The 21,324-nt window shown below is 41.6% G+C and overlaps 1 protein-coding gene across 1 annotated transcript in view; it reads left to right on the top strand.

Annotated features, from left to right (window-relative positions):
• The first annotated feature begins 12,832 nt into the window (after positions 1 to 12,832).
• The window catches only part of TFAP2D (transcription factor AP-2 delta), an 81,342-nt gene continuing 72,850 nt past the window's right edge, over positions 12,833 to 21,324 (top strand). The window contains exons 1-2 of the mRNA XM_020993947.2: positions 12,833 to 13,381; positions 16,780 to 16,840. Of these exons, the coding sequence (XP_020849606.2) occupies positions 12,833 to 13,381; positions 16,780 to 16,840 (610 nt within the window). The remainder of the gene's footprint in view (positions 13,382 to 16,779; positions 16,841 to 21,324) is intronic.

The following is a 21,324-nucleotide window of genomic DNA, read 5'->3' as shown; positions in this document are numbered from 1 at the left end:
CTCATACTCATGGACAGTCATGAAGCAAGTATTTCCCCAAAGCTGTAGGATTTAGAGCTGAAGGGATCTTTAGAATTCACCTATTCTAGCCTCCTCATTTTACAGAAAACTGAATTACAAAGGGGAAAGACATCTTACCCATACAAGTAATAAGTAACACATATTTTTTCAAAATTGTCAGATCTGCTGACTCCCAATCTAGTGTTCTTCCAATTATACCATGCTGCCTCTCTTGCATTTCATTCCTGCCTTTCTATTTGCTACTTATATATGTTCCTTTACCGGAGGTGCTACTGGCCTTGTCAATGCAAAGAATTTTTAAAACAATAACTTCCCCTATTCCACCCATCAGGTCCCCAGATAAATCAAGTAAAGGTTATCCTTCACCCTCTCCGCCCTTGACCAGCAACAAAAATTGGGGGAAAAAACTTGAATGTATTGGGCAGGATACCTCCATCTGAGTTGTGTTCAGGGCTCCATGTCTTTCTAAATTGTAAATCAATTCTTTTCAGTAAGAGATCCAATCTTAATGCTGTTTCAAGGTGGGCCTCCTATATTTAACTAGAGAAAGAATCTGCTCATTCTAACTACTGATGCATAAATATATGAAAAGTAGATTGTGTTCAATCATGCTGTATTATTTATTGGAATGTCTGCATTTATTAAAGATAATTCTAATATAAGGTACATCTTTAATACATCACAGCCTACAGATGTTTCCAGTTTTCTGTGCCAGAGAGGCCCCAGCACTAGACACTGTCTCAAATCCAAAGGAGACAGGGAAAGTCTTTTTTTTCATATCTAAGAAATATCTGGGAGGGAGATACACTGCCACACCTCTCTTCTTAAAACAATGACCCTGTATGGTCCATTCTCTGACCTCCATATGTTTCTAAGATACAACCAATTTGAAAACAGTCTAAAAGGCAAGTGGAAGTTCTTTTGAGGGTGCCTGCTTTATTTCTCCAGCTCCATCTCTCAGCTGAAGTGCTTCTTTAGGAGTAGATAGAGATTTGTTCCATGGAGTTGGAAAGCAGAGAAGAAATTCATAGAAGTAATAATCATAACAAAACCAACTAGTATTTAAGATTTGCAAAGCACTTTACAAACATTATTTCATTTAATCCAAGCAACCACCCTGGGAGGTAAGTGTTATTATTATCCTCATTAGGTAGATAGAGATTAAGTGGCTTTCAAAGGGTCGTATAGGCAGCAGGTTTGAGGAAGACTTTGAACTCAGGTCTTTCTCTGATTCTAGGTCCAGCTGTATTAACTGAGCCACCTAGCTGACTCTGAAGGGTAATGGACTGTGGAATGGTGGGAAGGCATTGGGTGATGGAGCTGTTTCTGGAATTCTATCCCCTTTGGCATACTCTGGAGAGGAAAAAAATGGGGGGGGGGATGTCAGACACTCACCAAGTCTGAGTGACACCAAAATGAAATAGTGGACACATAAAATGAGAGAAAGAACCAGCCTAAGTTAAAGAGGAAAGCAGTGGGTTTGAAGGTCCTTGACATGGGGATCTGCAAAAATACATGTGGCAAAGGAAAGAAAGAGAGAGCAAGCTAGCAATAGAAAGCTGCCATAAGGTGATACTTGTGCTGTGGAGCACTTTTCTTAATGGTTCTTAAGACTGATGATGATTAAATTCCCATTGTCTATTCAATCTCTTAGACATTCCAATCTCTGGGAATTCTCACCCAGACCCTTTTCCCAGACCATTTTCCCAGACCTATCCCTGGTCACCCAAAGTATATAAGATCTACCTTGGCCCTCATTCAGGGCTAAGAATCTCAGGCCCACAAGGCTGAGAACCTCTCATGCCCGCTCATCTTTATGGGCGTCACCCAGCTGAGAATCTCAGGCCCAACAGGCTGAGATCTTCTCATGCCCACATCACCTGGCTTGTGTGTTTTATCACTGATAAACTTTTCCTCTGGCTGAAGAAAAAAAAAGACTGATGATGATTAGAGGGAGCCTACTAGCTCTGGAATAAACCTCGTAATAACAATGATGATGACAACAACAATAATAACAACAAAAATAAATAGTGATATTCATCTGGAGATGAGCTTGTTGTCCCCAGTGGCTACAACTGGAACCAAATTGTTGGCCTGCTGAAAGGGCCTTCACTATCAGATGATATGTAAACGAGGGACAAAGTAGAACAGGCAACTACACTGTGACTCCGGATAACTAGTTTCTGGTCCTGAATCTGCCACTAATTGACTCCATGATCCTGATCAAGTCATTTCACTTGAGTCTTAGTTTTTTTTCATAAGCCAAACAAGATTGGATTAGATGACGTCTAAGACCTCTTCCATTTCTAGCATTGTATAATTCTATGGGGGGGAGGGGCAAGTAGGGAATATTTTGGCAGAGGAGAAGGGGAAATAAATGAGGTGTGAGATATGATGGGGTATTAGGTAAACCAGAAAAAAAAAGGAATGGTTCAAAAAGATCTAGTGTATTCAGAGGCATTCTAGACAGAGTAGGTGAGACCTGAAAAAAAAGGTTAAAATGGATGGGCCAAAAAATTTCAAAACACAGTTATTCAAGGGTAAGAAAGACAGATGTAAGGTCTAAATGGCATTCACAGAGAGTGAAGATTGGACAAGATTACATAATGAAGTCAAGAGAGTGTAAAAGAAAATACCAGCACATCCAAGTTGAAGAATGAAAGGGTGATTGCACCAGAGATTAAGATAAATAAAATAATAGGATATCATACCAATACACAAGGAAGAAGAGGTCAATGAAAAAAATAAAGGGAGCCTCTGAGAGGCTACTGAGATAATTGACTGGAGAGTCAAGAAAATAAATTTAAATATCTATATCTATTTATATAGATATGTATTTGAAACATTGGTTGACCCCTCCCCCAGGTCTCCGAAGAAAGAACAAAAGAGATTTAGAGACAGGACAAGTCTTGAAGACTACATCAAGACCCTAATCATAGTGGCAAGCTGTTCTAGGAGTGAACTAAAGAGAAAAGTTTCTAAAGACTGACAAAATTCACACATGCACCCTCCATGGTCACCTGAGAAGCTTCCAGGTGTCCTGGAGAAGAAAAAAAAAGATGAAGGGAATATGGGAGGAAATAATTTGGTCCATATGATCTAAAGCTCAGTTCAAGATAAGGAAGGAACTCCATTACCAGAGGGCAAGGACAGTCACAAAGGAAACCAGCTATATACCTGGGGCAGGCTGAGGAACACAGGATGGAGTAAGGGAAGGGGGGAAGGGGGTGTGTGTATGTGAATGTGTGTGTGTGTGTGTGTGTGTGTGTGTGTGTGTGTGTGTGTGTGTAAAGTATGGGATGGGGGCTTGGAAACATCAGTCTAAAGTAGTTAAATACACTCAAAATAATAAAACAGATCTCTATTAACTAAAGCGGGGGGGGGGGGAGGGGAGAATGCTTATCAACCTTATCACTTTCCAAAAAGAAGGCAATTACAACCCCAGACATGTGAAGCAAGTGGCTTTCAATAGTTCTGTCAAATTAACCATGTGCTTCAAACACCAAGATCACAAGTTTGATCCCTAGAAGGACCAGTGAGTTTCTTTCTGGACCTTCAGCTACAGACTTTACCCTTAACTCCACCAACTTTCATATACACACACATGTATGTATATACACAGTCTTAATTCAATCCATTGCCTTGGCTGGGGTGAATTCAAAGCTCACCTCTTGGTGAAGGGGACCTTAGATTAGAAATCAACTACATCCAACCTTTCCCTTTTACAGATAACGAAACAGAAGAGTAGAGGAGTATGTGAGGCAGCATAAACACTGTATTTCCAGTCAGGGCTGAAGTTGAAATCCTGTCTCAGGCATCTACTAGCTGTTTGACCTTGGGCAAGTGAAGTTCCTTCACTTGCAAATGGGAGAGGGAGGAGAAAAGAATGGACTAGATGGACTCTGAGATCCTTTCCAGTTCTAAGTCTACATATGATCCTAAGATCTATGACCCTATGATGAATGACTTTCTCAAAAATCCTAAGGAGAAAAGCTAGAATTCGATCCCAAGGTCTGCACCACCACCACCACCACCACCCCTTAGTATTCCAAAGAATTCCACATTCTGGTTTTCTCTAATATAAAAGCAGGGGTGGGGGATGTTGTCTTAGTCACCTATGTGTCCCTCAGTGTCTACCATTGTGCTTTGCACATAGTAGGTTTTTAATAAATCTCTATCCTGTTTAATCCCCTTCCCAACCCCCCACTGAACATCCAGGAGGTGCAAAAAAAAGATTTCTTTAGAACTAGGGCAATTAAAACCCAACTGACTAAAGCCTGCATCAAATACAAGTTTCACCATTAAAGAAAGAGGGTCATAGGGATAAGGCTCTGAAGCTACTCACTTTCCTCTTTATAGTCATGCTCTGGAAGCAAGAAGGGAGATGAGGCCTGGACCCAGGAGGCTGGATTTGTATAAATATTAAGGGAAAGGACCATGAGAGTCCAGATGGCTCTTAGAGCAAGGCTTGGGAGAAAGAGACTGGTCCTGAGGTGTAAATCACCAAAAAGAGAAGGAGGCCTTTTAAATTTTTTTTTTTGGGGTGAGGGGAGAAAGAGAGAGAGAAGAAGAGAGAGAGGGAGAGAGAGAAAAAGAGAGAGAGGGAGAGGGAGGAGAGAGAGAGAGGTCAGCTAGAGGGCAAAAAGAGGCGGAGAAAGAACTCGTTTGTTCAGAGTTTTCTAGAGACCAGAGAATGAACTAGCTGACCTCCCTATGCCCAAGGATCTTCCAGGAGGGCATATTACTTAAAGAAGGCATAGGGGAAGAAGGAGGAGAAAGAGAATCATGAGGGCAAAGTGTTTATTTGCAGACAGATACTGACATAATTGTCCCATGGAGAAACAACACCCAAGAACCAGGATAGCCCAATGGGTTTGGATTTCTGGAAACTGGTTACAGGGCCTCACAGTCTGCATCTTTCTTTTAGCCCACATCTTCCCATCTCCCCGGGTAAGCCAAGCATAAGGAGTGCACATGCTAGCTGGAAGGGGAAGGAGGTTGGCCACCATCCCTCTGGGTCTTCGAACACACACACAGGCCTGCCACAGAGCCAGGCCCTCTTCTGAGGTAGGCCTGCGGGCCCCTTTAGTTCCAACCAATTTTGCTCTGGCACTGAAAGCTTAGAATGGACCTGGGCGCCTAAAATTTCTACAGTTATCAAAGAAATTATTTCAGACACGAGTCTGCCGCCCCCATTTAATTTTCTACTAATATATTCGTAGCTCTTTTTAATTGGTTGCAAATGCATTTTCTTTGGACCATTACCGAACCCGTGTTGCCTCCCGGCTGCAGCGCTAACGCGGAATACAGATCTAAGTTAGGCTTCTGACAGCCAGGCTGAAAGCAGCATTGGACAGAGCAGGCATGCTTTTTGGAGGGGGAGGCGGTGGAAAAAGAAAGAAGAGAGGAATTTTTAAAAAATCAATGACAACTCTTAAACAGAAATGACTGGAAAGTCTGTCATAAATGTTAATTAGCGCTAAATACCCTAAAGCTCTTATTAAAAAAAAAAAGCCGTCTACGTTCTTCCATTAGCAATAGGTGATGCTCTGTTACCTCGCAAACTTCCTCGTCTGCTGCAGAAGAATTAGGATGGGGACGACGGGGAGAGTCATTACCAATGGGAGATGGATCGTTAACATCCCTTCCACCAGGTGAGCATCTTCGAAAGGGACGTCATCAGCCTTTGCTCAAAGTTCCCAGTCTGTTAGAAGAGCTCCGCGTCGTTCCCTAGGCCAGGCCGTACACACTGAGCATATAAACGTCCACACTTCCTCCTACTCCAAAAGCCCTGGCCCAGGTAACCCCGTTAACTTGTAGATCTCTCTCTAGCCCAAGTTTACAGACAGATTTCTCCAGCCTACAGCAAAATTCCAGTTTTAGGTAAGATTCAGGTATTAGTGTATTCGATTCTGGAAACTATCCTGAATTGAATAGGAGGTTTATCTGCAAGCAAAAGGGTTCGGCCTGAGATTGGGGTGGGGGTGAGTAGGGGTTGGAGGAAAAGATGCTGCATGCCTACCTAGTTTCCTTAAGGTTGATTTAGAAAAGTGGGGACAATGGGTTCCCACTCTTGGAAGGATGCCGAGAGCTGTTTGGGGACTTTGGGGAACTCACATTAAGCCTAGTTGAGGGAGTGGAGGAAGACAGCGCTCCCTTGGAATCATCAAAGGTAGAGTTTCATGATTCTTGGATATTATGGTAACCATAAAAGTGGGAGTGAAAACACTTCTCTCATTGTGGCCCCAGAAATAAACTGCTTCTTCACTATCATTTCTTCCTAAGTATTTAACAACTGGTGGTTATTTCTCTACCCTAATCTCCTGTTTTGTTTGCATATCGCCTGCTGGACTCTGGACTTTCAGCCTGACTTTGTATTTATCTGGGCAATTGATTTAACTCTCTTGACTAACCATAAACTCCTTGAGGACAAGGAGTGTGGATTACTCGCCTCAGGAGCTGCTTCAGCACCTACCACAGTGTCCTAGCACATATTAGATGCTCGATAAATTTTGGAATTAGCATAGCCTTTTCTGTATAACTGCTTTAGTATAAATAGTTCCTTCAGTGTTTTGTTAGTTTTGTATACCTGTATTTACTTTACAATACCTGAATGGATTGTGAGACTCGTTGCAGGGTATACACATGTAGATGATATTAGAGATCTACTGAAATACATACTTATTTACATAATGTGAAGAGAAGAAAAAAGGTGCTGGAGAAATGTGTTTAGGATCCTATTTGATATTCCTGTTCTTCATTTGATCATGTGAATATGAAACATCTATGGCTAATATCCTGAAGCTTATATTTTTAAGGTCTCACTGGTCTCCTAAAGATGTTTTTTTTTCTCTCTCTCTTATTGCTTAAACTCATGTGTTTAAGACTGCCTAGGTGACCACACATTAACCCAAATACATTAAATTTTCACAAATGACATAGACTCCTGTAAAGTGAAGGCACACATGAAAATCATCCAAGAGTTTCAAAAGGAATTCTGAGAAATATTTTATTCTTTTCTTAGAAATTTCAGAGGAGGGTGTAAAGATTGGTATGGAGAAGTGGGGGGTTGTTTATTTTTCCTGTACTGTCCAAATAATTACCTCAATTCTCTACTTCATCTTACATTCTGGATGAAACATGTGGGTTTAAACCAAGATGGAAAATATTTGGAGAAGGAAAAGTGTCTCCAGTAACTAGGAAGGGAAAAATAAAAAAGCTTGCCTAATGGAAGTGACTTGAAAGAAGCAAAATGTATCAGTTTGGACAGTACAACTACCCCTGAATAGGGGTGGCAGACATTTTTCTAATAAGAAAGATATGAGTATCTTTAAGACAGCATTATGTCCATCTAAAATGGTTTAGCTATGATCCTTCCCGGAAGGAAGTGTGCAAATGGGCAAAGCCTTCCAGCTTTCTCCAAGGTACCTTCTAGCATCAAATCCTATGATTCCTCAAGTGATCAAAATCAGTCGCCTACCAGCTCCATTGACTATGAGATCTGAAAGTTCTTCCAATAACCTAAGCAACCTCAGCTCTTAGGGGAGCTATGCACCCTAGGGAGGTGCTGGTAACAGATCATCTCAGGCTAGGAGGATCTCCAGCCCAGCTCTTACCGGCCCTTCAAAAAGCCACCAGCCACAGCACAGGAGCCATTGCTTCTGAATTAGCCAGAGGTTAGCCAAGAAGAGGAGAATGTCTGGAGGGATTATTATCCTTGGGGCAGGAAGGCTATCAAATGATTTACCTAGTGAATTCAATTACTCCACGTGTTCCCTCCCATCTGTGTGGCCAATCTCTCACTGGGAGTGGGGAAGAGAAATAGGAATTAACTGCTGAAAAGACAGGCCTTTGGATTAATTAATAAGTGCAACCCAGATTGACTCAGGCTATTAAGTGGAGAGGGGGGCGCTGAAAGACATACACACAACTGTCTAGATGCTTTTCGGGGGGGGGGAGAGACCTAAACAAATATAATGACAGATGGAAAGGAGAACTGACCAGTATGTGCATATGGCATGGCTGATTTCCTCAACTTTGCTTCAGACAGAAACAGCTTTTTTTTTTTTTGGTCTGTGTGGAATGGGGAGGGAGGAGTTGTTGGTGATTAGATCCTGTTTCCTCTCAGTTTCGACGTCCTTTCTATCCTTCTGGAGCTGGCCAGGAAGACGGGGGCAGGTGAGGGAAGTGATGTGTAACAGTGCAAATGAATTGTGGGTGACCTAGCAAAAAGAAGTCCTTATATAACTATGTCCCCGATTTTTGTTTTAGCTTCAAGATCTCCGGGTCCTTCAAGCCTTCCTCCCTGCTTCCCCTTCCCAAAGAATGAATCCAAGTCATTGTTTGTATTCATTTACCTTTAGGTACTCCCAGGACCCCAGGTTATTCTCCACCTCTTTTGTAAACCAAAGGGCTCCTGGCTCAGAGCCAAAAGAGAAAGAAGGTCTTAAGGAAAAAGTCAAAAGCTAGTGAAGACTGTTTGCCTGCTTATCTGAGCACTCATTCTAAAAGGTCCCCCCCCAAAAAAAATTATGCCAATGGAGGAAATTCAACTTTATTTTTGTTTCCCATGACTCAGACAAAAATCTTGAAGATGAGAACTTAATACCAAGGGAATCAATAAAAGGTCTGGCTCCTTAACAGAATCCAAGGATTCTATGTGAGGATACAAACATGTAGTAGGTGCTTAGTTCTTGAAATAAATTAAATTTGATTGAAGCAAATAAATTGAATCTAGTCAAAAAAGCTCCATCCTTCTCAGTTTCTTTGTTATAATCTCTGGAAGTCTTTCAATACCGAAGGATTATATTGTAGTGTAAATAATACTAGACTGAGACACAGCAAACTTGGGTTCTAGTACTGATTCTTTCATGAAGGGTGTGGTCATTGCTAAATCACTTCATTTCCTCTTTTGCAAAATGAGGAGTGTTGGACTAAAGATTTCTTAAGGAGTTTCCCAATTTAAAGCATTATATGCTAGGGGTAAGATAGTTTGCTGAGACCTTCAGGGGCAGAAAGTCTGAGGGGCAGCCTAATGTAGTGTCTTGGGTCTGGTATCAAGAAGCCCTGGATTTGAATCACCTCATCAGACAGGTACTAGCTATGTGACCCTAGAGTCAACCGGTCTGAGTAGTTTCATCATCTGTTAAATGGAAACATTTATAACACTTATCACTGAGTATTTGTCAAGAAAACTGAAAAAGGTAATGAGTATAAAAATCTTTATACATTCGAGGTATAATTGTGTTTCAACTATAAAAAATGAAGGTGAGTCTAGGAAAAAGGTATACTTTGGCTTGATCTGATGGCTCCCAGAAAGCTCCCTGAGGGAAAGGATTATATTGTGTTTCTCTTTGAATTTTCAGCACTGACCACACATTAGACTTTTATTAAGTGTTTGTTGAATATAATGACATTAACTATCTAGAGATTTATCTTAGCATACCCTAGACAAGACTAAAAGCCAAGATGCCAAGTCACTTATCTAGTTATAGTTCTTTCTACCTTTGGAGAGGAGAATAAGTTGACCAGAACATCTCCTTTAGATGGTTTCAATGTGCTCAGAATTCTTCTGGATGTTAACAGACAAGAATCTTCACAGAATCTGTTGTTATTTATTCCTTTGCCTGATGACTTTAAGTAAGGTATTCATATGACAACCAAATGTAATCAACAGAAGAGCTCGGAACCACTCCTGGAGAACAGTCAGGCCCTGGCAAACAAAGGCTTCTTTGCGGATATTTCAGAAATCATCTGATCACTGTCTAGCCCATAATCCTTACTACCACCATTTAGGTATTCAGTCCCCCCACCTTTCCCTTTTAAAAAATGTTCTTCAATCTTCATTCCTTTTTAAAAAGATAACACACACACACACACGCACACACTTCTCTATTTTTATTAGGCCAAAATGAAGTGGAGTGGGGATCAGGAGAGGGAAGGGAAGGAGAAATTCTGCCATGATAAGAGGTAGCAAGTGTTTGCTGCTGACCCCTGTGCATGGCTGGATAATCGCAGTTTTCCATTACAGACAATGCATTTCAATTCTTGCCGTGTGCCTTTGTCCATCTGTATAAAGAAAGGAGTGCTGAGTGACAGCTCCGGTTAGCCTGCATGAACAGATACCAATAAACCCTCCCAACCTGGACCTTTAAAAAAAAAAAAAGCCACATGCCTGGTAGCCCGCGGCTTATTATTAAGACACCTTCACAGCTTAAACACTTAAAAGCAAACCAAATTAAATGGCAATTAAGAGAGTGCTAAACCCTTTCACATCTACCAGATTAGAATTTGGAGATAAACAGCTTTTATCAGTTAAACTGGGGCTGGAGAGGCACATGGAACTAGTTCTCAGCATATAATATGGATATATTTCCCCTATGACCGTCCCTTTTCCCAGCCCCCACTCCTCAGGGTTGCTAGATAACTCAGTGGAAGAGAAGTTGGGGGGAAGAGAAGCAGAGTTTTGAATGAAGTGGAGCTCCAGTGTTGTTTGAAAATAGATAAATCCATCTAGAAGATGGATGTGGACATGTATTCTCTCCTCCTTGCTCCCTCTTTGAAAAATGTAACTTCCAGCAGCTTAAAGGTTATTTTGGTTAATGGTGTTCACACACCGCGTGTCAGCGCTAAACGGTCTCCACGAACCCCCCAATTCAGCGATATTTCAAAAAAGGCAAAAAAAGGAGAACACAAAAGAAAGGGAGAAAATGGGTTGGGTGGGGAGTGGAAGACAACGTTTTACCTAAATTCAGGCTCTTGTCATATGTCTCTATTCTGCTTTTATTAAATACATATATATAGAAAGATAGATTCTCATCGGTTACACTATTTATGATGAGAACTTGGGACTGTCCATCAAGGCTATTTACTTTAAAAGCTTCCTCAAAGTGTAAGCCACTGTACCACGTTGCCTTTCAAAAGGGGGGAAACCACCCAAATTCGATGTAAATAAGGAAATGCCAACATTGTCTCCACTTAGGCAGAGCCAGCCACCCCAAAGTGTGTTACATTGGTTTGGGTGCAGTTCGGAAAAGGGAGCTTTCCAGCTCCCAAGGAGTATAACCAATCGGAACCAACACTTACCTATGTAAAAGGACACTTTAATTAATATATATATATGTATATATATATATATATATATATATATATACATATATATATATACTTCTATCTCTAATATTCACGTCTCTGGGCTAGATCTGTATCTTCACAATAAAATGTGTGCAAATTCTCTTCGCAGAGATGAGTCCCCACCATAGACTGTATAGAAAAGCATGATAAAGGTTGGAAAAAATGGATAAAAATGTTGAAAGAACCTACAGTTCCTTATTAGGCGAAGATACAATATTTATTCCTTGTCTCCTGGGATAAATCTCTTCTGCCTATTGTCCTCCCAGTACTCAGTGCTGATGCTTAATTTTCAAAACTTCTATATTACCAAGGGACCTACGACATCAGCCAAAGAAATACTCAGCAAGTACAAAATCTGTTCCAGGGAGCTGCTTTTGTGCAGAGGGAAAATTTTGTTCCTACAGGTTTTTAAGTGGGTACAAGGCAAGGAGATATCTGATCCGAGCAAAGCCATTACAATTTAGATCTCTATCTATAGATCATTTTTTTTCCTTTAAAAAATTGGAAAATACAAGAAGTTTGGATTTTTTTCCTCATTCTTTTTTGGAGGGGAAAATTGCATCGTAAGCTTTCGGAGAAACCCAACATGTCAACTACCTTTCCGGGACTAGTCCACGATGCCGAGGTATTATTACTTTTTTTTCCCCCTCCTTTTGCGCGCGTGTGTGTGGCGGCTGCGGCGGGCGGTGGCAGCGGTGGCGGCAGCTTCCCCTGTCTCTAATCTATATTGGACCGTTAAGCTTAATTATAATCTGGCTTTGGGGGGACTTAAAGAAGGAAAGGGGAGAAAGTTCGTTATGACATCTGTCGCCAGGAAGGGCAACTCACGGACACGTTAAGAAACAGTTGCCAAAATGAGAAGGAAGGGGGAAAAAATAATCCTAATAATAAAAGAACGGGGAGGAGGGGTGGAGGAGAACAAGATAGAGAAAGATAACGGATAGCCAGGAAGTCAAAGTAAAAGGACTGGTAAGGGGGGGAGGGGGCGGTAGGTGGACAAGGGGTGGGAAGAAGGATCCCCTTTGGAATGGGTTTTTCAAGTAGGGGGAGACAGAAACAGAGGAACCGATTTTCTCCCCCCCCCCGAAAAAAAGGCATAGAAAGTTAAGCGTTTTGCATAGATTTTTTTAAAGGTATACACATAAACGGTGATTTTTGAGTACCACTAGCCAAATGGCCTTGGGGGGCTCTGGGAGGGCTTTTGTCTTTGAATCTGGTCCGGGAAGGTGAGCTGCTGGATAGATCAGGTCTGTTGCGGCGGGCCAACCTTTCTTGCTGAGGCCATAGAACTCAGGAAGAATGGACTTGTTCCAGACTCCCGACTTTGCTGCGCTCGAGGCGGAGTGCGTTTAGAAGGGTCTGCGCGTGTGTCACCCGCACCTATATAGGGTGGGGTGTGTGTATGTGTGTGTGTGTGTGTATGTATATGTGTCTGTGTGGAGTGTGTGTGTGTGTGTGTGTGTGTGTGTGTGTGTGTGTGTTCCCTCTCTACTGAGGACGTGGCAGCCCACCCCCAGTTCTCCAGCTTTCGTGAGTTCGATGGCACAATCGCCTTGCCCTGGCTCTCCCCCTAATCGTTGGCTAGGTGGCTATATAGATATCTCTCTAGCTCCATAATTACATCTAGATTTAGATGGATGGAGAGCGGGGCTAAGGGAGAGTTGCGCTTTGGTTGAAAATGACAAACCTCAAGTTTTTTTGCTCTCCTTTTTCCCCCTCTTCCTTCCAGATACGTCACGACGGATCAAACAGCTACCGTTTGATGCAGCTCGGGTGTCTGGAGTCCGTAGCCAATTCCACTGTCGCCTATTCCTCCTCCTCTCCTCTAACTTACTCCACCACTGGCACTGAGTTCGCTTCCCCGTACTTCTCCACTAACCACCAGTACACCCCGCTCCACCACCAATCCTTTCACTACGAGTTCCAGCACAGTCACCCGGCTGTGAACCCCGACGCCTACTCTCTGAATTCGCTCCACCACTCGCAACAGTACTATCAGCAGATCCACCACGGGGAGCCCACCGATTTTATTAATCTGCACAATGCTCGGGCTCTCAAGTCCTCTTGCTTGGACGAGCAGAGGAGAGAGCTGGGCTGCCTCGATGCTTACCGCCGCCACGACCTGTCTCTTATGAGCCATGGATCCCAGTATGGGATGCATCCAGATCAAAGACTCCTGCCAGGACCCAGCCTGGGGCTGGCCGCCTCGGGAGCAGACGATTTGCAGGTAAATACGCATGCAGCGGATTTTTCTTTCCCCTCCCCCCCTCACTCCCACCCTCTCCCTACTCCCCCACCCCCCACCGCCCATTGATGCCTCTTCAGTAACATTAGGATCTCTCTCTCTCTCTCTCTCTCTCTCTCTCTCTCTCTCTCTCTCTCTCTCTGTGTCTGTGTGTGTGTGTGTCTGTGTGTGTCTCTCCCTACACACCCGCGCGCGCCGCGCGCACACACACACACACACACACACACACTTATTGAAACTTTTATCCAAACAATTCTAAAAGAAGTGAGCCCTTCCAGTCATCCTCATTGGACCAAGACATTTCACCTGAATTTGTGTCCAATTAACCCTGGCCTCCCCTTCAGTATGAATAGGACGCATTTGTGAACCTACATTTACTCAGAAGCAGGGGCAGAGTGGATCAAAAGGTCTCACTTACCTTCCTCCAATAATACACAAAGCAAAACTAGATTAATCGACAGCCATCCAAGCCCCAATACCTTTCTCTATGTGTGTATCTGTGTCTGTGTCTGTGTGTGTCTGTGTCTTGCAGTGGTCTCTGAAAGCCTTGAGATTTATTTGGAGACTTTAGCACTTTCTGAAAAATATAGGCCAGAAAACAATATATGTGTTCTACTGTGACCCTCAGCTCTGTTGAAACTTTGGTCAAACTATAAACTGCTCTGAAAACTCAAATTTCACAAACGATACTATAAGACACGGGACTTCAAAAAAAAAAGTATCACACTAGAACCCTCCACAAGTTTGTTTAGCTATAACCATTCTCTCTATCCAGACAGGAAGAAAGGACTGCTTGCCTAGACTAGATACATAATTATTGGGTTTTTTTTCTACATAGATATCAGTTTCAATTCAGATATAATGATATTTCTAATTTAAAAAAAATTTTTAAATGTGTATCTTATCACTCTACTTGACCATTCTTCCCCTTTTTCTTTTATTCACACTTACATAGTACATGATATACTGTATATCCATTTGAACACATCACCTATCTATCTATCTATCTATCTATCTGTCTATCTATCTATCAATCAAATACACGAACACATTAAACCACTCAACAAAAAGAAAACTACAGTTTCAACATCCTTTAGTGGATGGAACTGCTCTCTCTTTTTAAAACAACTGATTTGTTTCTTTCATCCTCACAAAGCTCTCCGAGGTTTCCATATCCACTCTATGGGCTGAAAGTGTAAGAACAGAATTTTGGAGACGTAGGAGATCCCTTGTTACGCACAGAAAAGCTTTTCCCCTCATTTACCTCTGAGCAAGGAGTATTTTAAAATTAAAGAAAAAGCCCTTTCTGTCATAACAAAAGAATGTTAGACCTAGGATCAGCACAGAGGAGAAAAAATTTGGCTTCATAAACCTTGACTTTCTACATTTAAATTCACTAAATAATTTTATACGCTCAGGGCATTTTTTTTTACATTTTCCACAAGGATCCCCTTATGTCACAGGGAGAAAAAAAAATCTGCCATTCAATGCTTAGCCCAACTAAAACCTATTTACTTCTTTTTATAACCACGTCTGCTGCTGATTTTTTTGTATCTGTACAAATTTTTTTTCTGTGAGAGGCACAAAGCCTGGCATTTTTCAAAAGAGGGGATTAGAACATTTGCAAGCACCAGACAAAGAGCGAATCCTGTGCAAAAGGACACCGTAGTTTATCCAATTTTCGACTTAGTGCCATTCAACTGGTCATTTATGCAATGTCATCCGACCAAACAACATGTTTTATTGGGAGGGGGGGAGTTTGTAAAGCAGAGGGATCCAGATTCGTTTCTTCTAAGAAAATAAACATCTTAAAAGATTCTGCTGGAGAGATTCTATACCTTATTACCTTGTACATTTCGTACCCTTGGGCTTGTCCTCTCCCCCACCCCATCCCCTTTTTTTAATATCCTTAATCTCCCTTCACTCAGTTCTACTCCAACTGGAGCAAACGCAGAGATACTAAAAGAAGCATAACCTGTATTTCCCTGTTCCCATGGAAGCACGTTTGTGCAATCTGTCTCCTTCCTTCCACCCTCTTGGACTTTGTTGACAGAATGGAAAGAGAGGGAGAAAAAGAGTCATAGCTACTTTTAAAAAGAGAAAGGAGGGGGGGAGACCCAGTCTCTCTCTCTCTCTCTTTTTAATTCTTCCTTTTTAAAACGTTCATCAGCATATGCCTCATTTCAAATGCAACAAATGTAAATATACTTTTCCCTGAACAGAATTTTAAGTGAAAGTCCAATAGTTTGCAGGGCGGTTTAAGTCTGCCTAACAGATGCAAACAGTCTTGGGGCTTCAGTTCCATCTTTGAGTCCCCTAAAAAGATTTGCTATGGCCAACAAAGGAAACTGTCACACCTTTTCCCATCACTGCTTTAATTTATGCTCGGTCTCCAAGTTTTTTTTTTTCATATTGATTTGATAATCACTTTAAGGCAGAACATTTAAAATAAGAAAGAGCCCAGCAGTGGGTTGAAAAGGGGGTCTTACAGGCTTGCTTCAATATGGTGAAAATGGGAAGGCAAAGAGGGAGCCAGGACTGTAAAGGTTGTTTTGTAAAGTGGGTTTTTATTATGCACCGACTCTCTCCGCATTTACTTAACTCTTCACGGGCTGTTGGGTAGGTTAACACCCTTCAAGGCCTCTTTCATGTCCAATACCTCGTTTGTTTGTAAAGGAAAATGAGCTTTTAACACATTTCCATTGAGCAAAAGTTTTTATTTTATTCTGAACCTAAAATGAGGGGGGGGACCCCTTTCCTCATTCCCAACGCAAAAGGTTTCTCAATCGGAAGGGATCCCAGACAAATGGGCAGCTCTGGAGCATGTGTCTGTGCCTTCTTCCAGAGACACACTTCTGTTGCCTCTCAGGGTTTTCCTGCCTCTGGGGCAACAGAACCAATATGTTCTGAATGACCTGCATGTGATATTTTCCTTTGAGCCCCCCAATATGGGTATGTATTATTAGGATTTGGCATTGCCCGTGTCATTTGCTGAATACAGTAGGTGCTTAATATGCACGTTAGTAGGTGTCTGTGTACATGATGTATGCATAGGTAGGGCATTCAAATAAAAGAGTACTCAGTGTTGAGATAAAGGGAGGCATTGTTCTTACAAGGCTTAGCTTAGATAGAATCATAAGATGCATTCCTTGAGATTTAAAGAATTGTCAGGTCATTTCCCCCCTTTTAAAACATGTTTGCTGACACTCATGATTTTGCTACTCTTTTGCTGCTACTGTTAAATGTTGCTGTTAAATGTTCTCCCCTCCTCTAGGAGGGGGGAGAACGCTGATTGGTGGGGGCTGACAAACCAGTTGTGATATCTATTTGTGTCTGTATTTGATTTCTTTCTTTGTTTCTTTATTTCTTTCTTTTTCAAGGGATCAGTGGATGCCCAGTGCGGGCTCGTTCTCAATGGCCAAGGTGGGGTGATAAGAAGAGGTAAGAATAAGTCACTCCTTCATGATCTCCAGTTAATTATTTTTAAGTGGCTCTTTTAATCGGATTAAATTATTTATTTTTAAGAAAAGAATCCCACTCTGTTTCTGATTGTTTCTGAGACCAGAAGCCCCCACTCACCCAGAGGAACTAACGTTTAAAAAGTCTCCAATGTATTTCTTTTAAATTTTTTATTTTATTCAATCAATAAAAATTCTTCTTCTCTCCCTTCCACCCCAATATTCCTTCCTAACTTGAGAAAACAAAACAAAACGAAACAAAACAAAACTCCTGTTACTAACGTGTATAATTAAGCAGGACAAATTTCCACATTGGCCATATCCAAAAAAAAAAAAGTATGCCTCATTCTGCCCTTAATCCTTCACTTCCCTATCAGGAGGTGAGTACACTCCCATAGCTTTCAGCTGCTCCCCCTCTCTGCAACAAACAGACAAAATGCAATCTGCAGGAAAAACATGAGGACTAAGACTGGAAAGGGGGGTGGTGGTAGTAGAGAAACCAGACATGATGTCCTAACGGTCTGCCAAAAACGCATGTCACAATGACAAAAATCGAAGTTCAAAGCGAAAAAACTTTTCACACCCTCCGCCCCTCTGGAATACCACCTCCCCAAGCAGAATTTCGGGTTTCATTTAGTCCCAAATGTGCCAGCCACCGCCTGTAAGATTTTAAGCAATGGTGTTAAGTTGAAGCTTTGAGGGTTTGTATAAAAGGTGTCCAGGAAAGCTGCAGGGGAGGGTAATAAAACGCCAATATTGTAGCTGCCCCTATTTTCCTAAATGTTCTGAACATTTCTTTCCTTAAGGGAGGGAGAAAGGAAGGAGGGGGTGTTGTTAACTGTACCAGATAAAGCTTTCTTGTTCCCATCTGTTAACAAAAACATCTGAATCCAGAGTTACTTAGCTCAGAAAGGAATGGGGTGATGGAGGGAGAGAGAAAAAGGTGTAGGATTGAATGCGCCCTTTATACATTGTTATGGGTTCATATCTCTCCATCACAACAAAAGGGAACTATATAAACCTAGATTCCTCTAAAACTCTTAGGATTTGATAGTCAAAGATCATAGCTGACTGTACTTGTGGTCTGAGCTTATTCTCCCAATGATATGAATAACCCAAGCCACAAACCAGGCAAGGGGGACCAGCTGTTATCCCAACTTCATAAGAATTAATAAGACGTAGTCTATTCACCAAGGCTAATTCTGCTTCGTGTTGCAGATCTCTTTAGTAAACCGAATTGCTAATATGTGCTGACTATGGCAAAAACTAAGTCATTTCTCCAACTGCCATTAAATGTACTTAAGTCACTTACTTACCCTTTAATGCTCGTTGAAAGACTGGGTACTTTTTTTGAAAGGGAAATGAATTGGTAGAAATAAGTAGGGCCTTCAGTGTTTGAACTACAGGCAGCATAGCCCGAGTAGGCTAACACCAAGTAAGAAGTTTGGAAATTCAGATAGGTCTACACATCGTTACTAAGGATAATTTCTTTTTAAAACATGTAGTGGTCACTAAGCAGAAGGTGTGAGGATGAGAAGAGGAAGGAGCAGGATGTCAGCACACAAACACTAATTTGTTAGCTAGGCAAATTCTCCTACCTACGTAGTAGTGCATAAACCTGAAACAGGCCTGAGTATAATGACAATTTGAAGATATGTGTACACATCCGTAGGACCTAAGGAAAAGCATTAGGAATTAGTGACAGGTAAAGTGTTACGAATGAAACCAGTTGGGACTGCATCATTAAAGGTAAGACAGGCAGTTCAGAGAGGCAACCGGCTTGTGGAGGGTGCAGATGGTGCTGAAGGACAGCGCCACTAATTAGACTCCTGTACTCTTTTCCTTGGAGGACTTTTTGTCTTTGCTAGTACAGTGTTTAAGTTTCCTTCTCTATATTTTTTTCTAAAATTCATTTTAAAATGCTTTAAATGGAGTCATTATGAGAGAGATCAACTCCTGTAATAACTAGTAAAAGTTACGGGGGAAAAAAAGTGAGGAAAAGAATTAGGAAAGATACTGGAAAGTATGAGGGGAAATAATGTGAGAAAGTTGTATTAGTTTGGATTCTGTAAGTTTAGATTTAGGAGGTCATCTTCGTACTAGAGAATTTGGTGTTTGGAGCAGAGAAACTGAGTGCCGGCTCCTAAAGCTGTATGTAGAGAAAATGGTTTTCATAGGTGTGTAATTGTTTCTCTCTGATTAGAATATGGTACTGTTAATTAAACCTGGTAAAGGATGTCAAGTCTGAGATTACCAACTCCAGTTTGACACTCGAGGAAACACTTCAGTAGTTAGCAAAGAGGGGGGAGGGAAAGACGTTGGGGTTCCTATACTGCCTAAGATTCATCTCCCAGTTGAGAAGATTCCGAGCTTTCGGTTTTCTCGTAGACAATTTCTTCCATCTCTGAAGCCCTGGTTAAGGCGTTCTGATTACTGCTATAACCGATTGTAGCCAGGGTTTGTGCGTGCGAGCATATGTTTTCCTTAAGAGCGATCAAGGTTTTCGAGGATTTAAAAATTGGTCACAAAAGAAATCAGCTCCAAAAGAAAAAAAAGGAGCTTTTCCTGCCTCATTCAGCTACAACCACTAGTTTCACGGCAAACCTAGTGCATCTCTTAAAGCCATAGCTTTAAGTCTAAAATGCGGAAAGATATGATGCAAACATTTTTCCTGTTTTCTGAAAGAAAGAAAAAAAGTAGCCCTTTCCTCCTGTCACTAAGGCGCTGCAGGAGTGCCCCATGTTAAGCATTAAGTTAACTTTTTTTGTTTCTTCTCGTCGATCAGGTGACAGATGCTAACTACAAAGTGGGGGAGACACTCCAGGATTTGGGGACAATTTATATTTAAATTGCTCTTAACTCTTTTCATCACATACTTTCGTGTTACTTTTCACGTGTAATCCAAGGGTGACATAAATTCGGGCTGCGTAAAAATGCGAAACTTTTTCCTGATTTGTCCTTGTTGCCTATTAAGTCCCCCCAGATCATCTGACATTCTTCTTTTCTAAGTGGAAGGAATAATAATTTTAAAAAAAACCCTAGATTTCTTTTCAGTAGACACGAAATATAATTTGACTCTCGGAGTTCTAACCATGGACCTATCGTTCCTGTAAAAGCTCCAGATGTCACTTCTCTGCTCACCTGGTTCAGCAATTGTACTTAGTTTTCCTTTCCATGTCTGTGTTTTCTTGTGTGTGTGTGTGTATGTGTGTGTGTGTGTGTTATCTCTGTGTCACTCTCTAAATGTCTTTTTCTACCTCTTTCTATGTCCGTCTCTGCCTTTATCTCTCTGTATCTATCTCTGTGTCTCTGTTATCTGTCTCTGCCTATATCTTTTTCTGTCTTTTTGTCTGTCTGTGTCTGTCTGTTTCTCTTTCTCTCTCTTTCTCCCTGTCTCTGACTGTCTCTGTGTCTCTGCGTGCGCCTCTCTGTCTCTGTCTCTCTGTCTCTCTGTCTCTCTCTCTCTCTCTGTCTCTGTCTCTCTCTCTCTCTCTCTTTCTCTCTCTCTCTCTCCTTTATTCTCCGAGAAAAAGAATGACATTTCAGGGTCTAGCTGATACACGGGGCAATTAGTTTGTGTTTGCCTTTAATGAGGGTCGGAAAGTAAAAGAATGTACAAGGAGACAGAGACAGTAGCTAGGTAATTACTATCTAGATAAAATATTTGCCACCGAATCTGATGCAGCTATCCCTGTGCTATCACTTTCAGTTAATGGTGTGCAAGATTTCGCCCGGAGCTCCGCCATTCTAACCATCACAACCAATAATCTTTACTTTACCCGGGCGCTCTCGTATCGATAGCTTCTCTAGCCTCGGGCACCTGCTTTGATATGTTAATATTTCTGAGTACCAAACTCTGCAGAGATCATATTAATGTTGTACATAGAGAGCGGGGCTTTGCCTTAGTTGAATATTCAGATTCCCAGTTTCAAAAGACAGCTCTTGAAGAAATGAAGCTCCTATTTACAGAAGTCGTCCGTGTTTTTAATCATTAAAAAAAAAATTCAATCTTTTTTTTTCCTCCAAGAATCTTCTCGGTTTCTCCCTTTCTTTTCTTTGTTAGAAAGTCGCACCTTTCATCCCCCAGCAGACGCATTTAATAATAAAGGAACTATAATAATCTTAGCACTAACTGTAGTGATCTTGATGGGTTCTTTCGTTTGAATGGTAGGGTAAAGGATTGGCCTTAGTTGGGGAGTTCTGGACTGAAATGGAGGTAGTGAGGGGTGGGGGGTGAATGTAGTCTTACCTATAAATACTTGAATTTTTAAAGGCAACATGATGACATTTGGCCCGTGTGTCTCTTTATAAAACTCAGCTGGCAAAATCCAAAAAAAAAAAAAGAGAGGTGGGGGTGGGGAAAGAGCTCTTGTTTCACTTTGTGATCCTTCTGCCTTCCTGCCCCAGGCTAATTTCAGAAGCTTAAATACCGCTATAGCCTCTGGGCCACGAAGAGAGAGGGCCCAG

The sequence above is a fragment of the Phascolarctos cinereus genome, unplaced genomic scaffold (genome assembly GCF_003287225.1).
Source record: "Phascolarctos cinereus isolate Bilbo 61053 unplaced genomic scaffold, phaCin_HiC Scaffold_5;HRSCAF=322, whole genome shotgun sequence".
Taxonomy (NCBI): Eukaryota; Metazoa; Chordata; class Mammalia; order Diprotodontia; family Phascolarctidae; genus Phascolarctos; species Phascolarctos cinereus.
The sequence above is the reverse complement of the archived record's forward strand: the minus strand, read 5'-3'. Positions and strand labels throughout refer to the sequence as shown.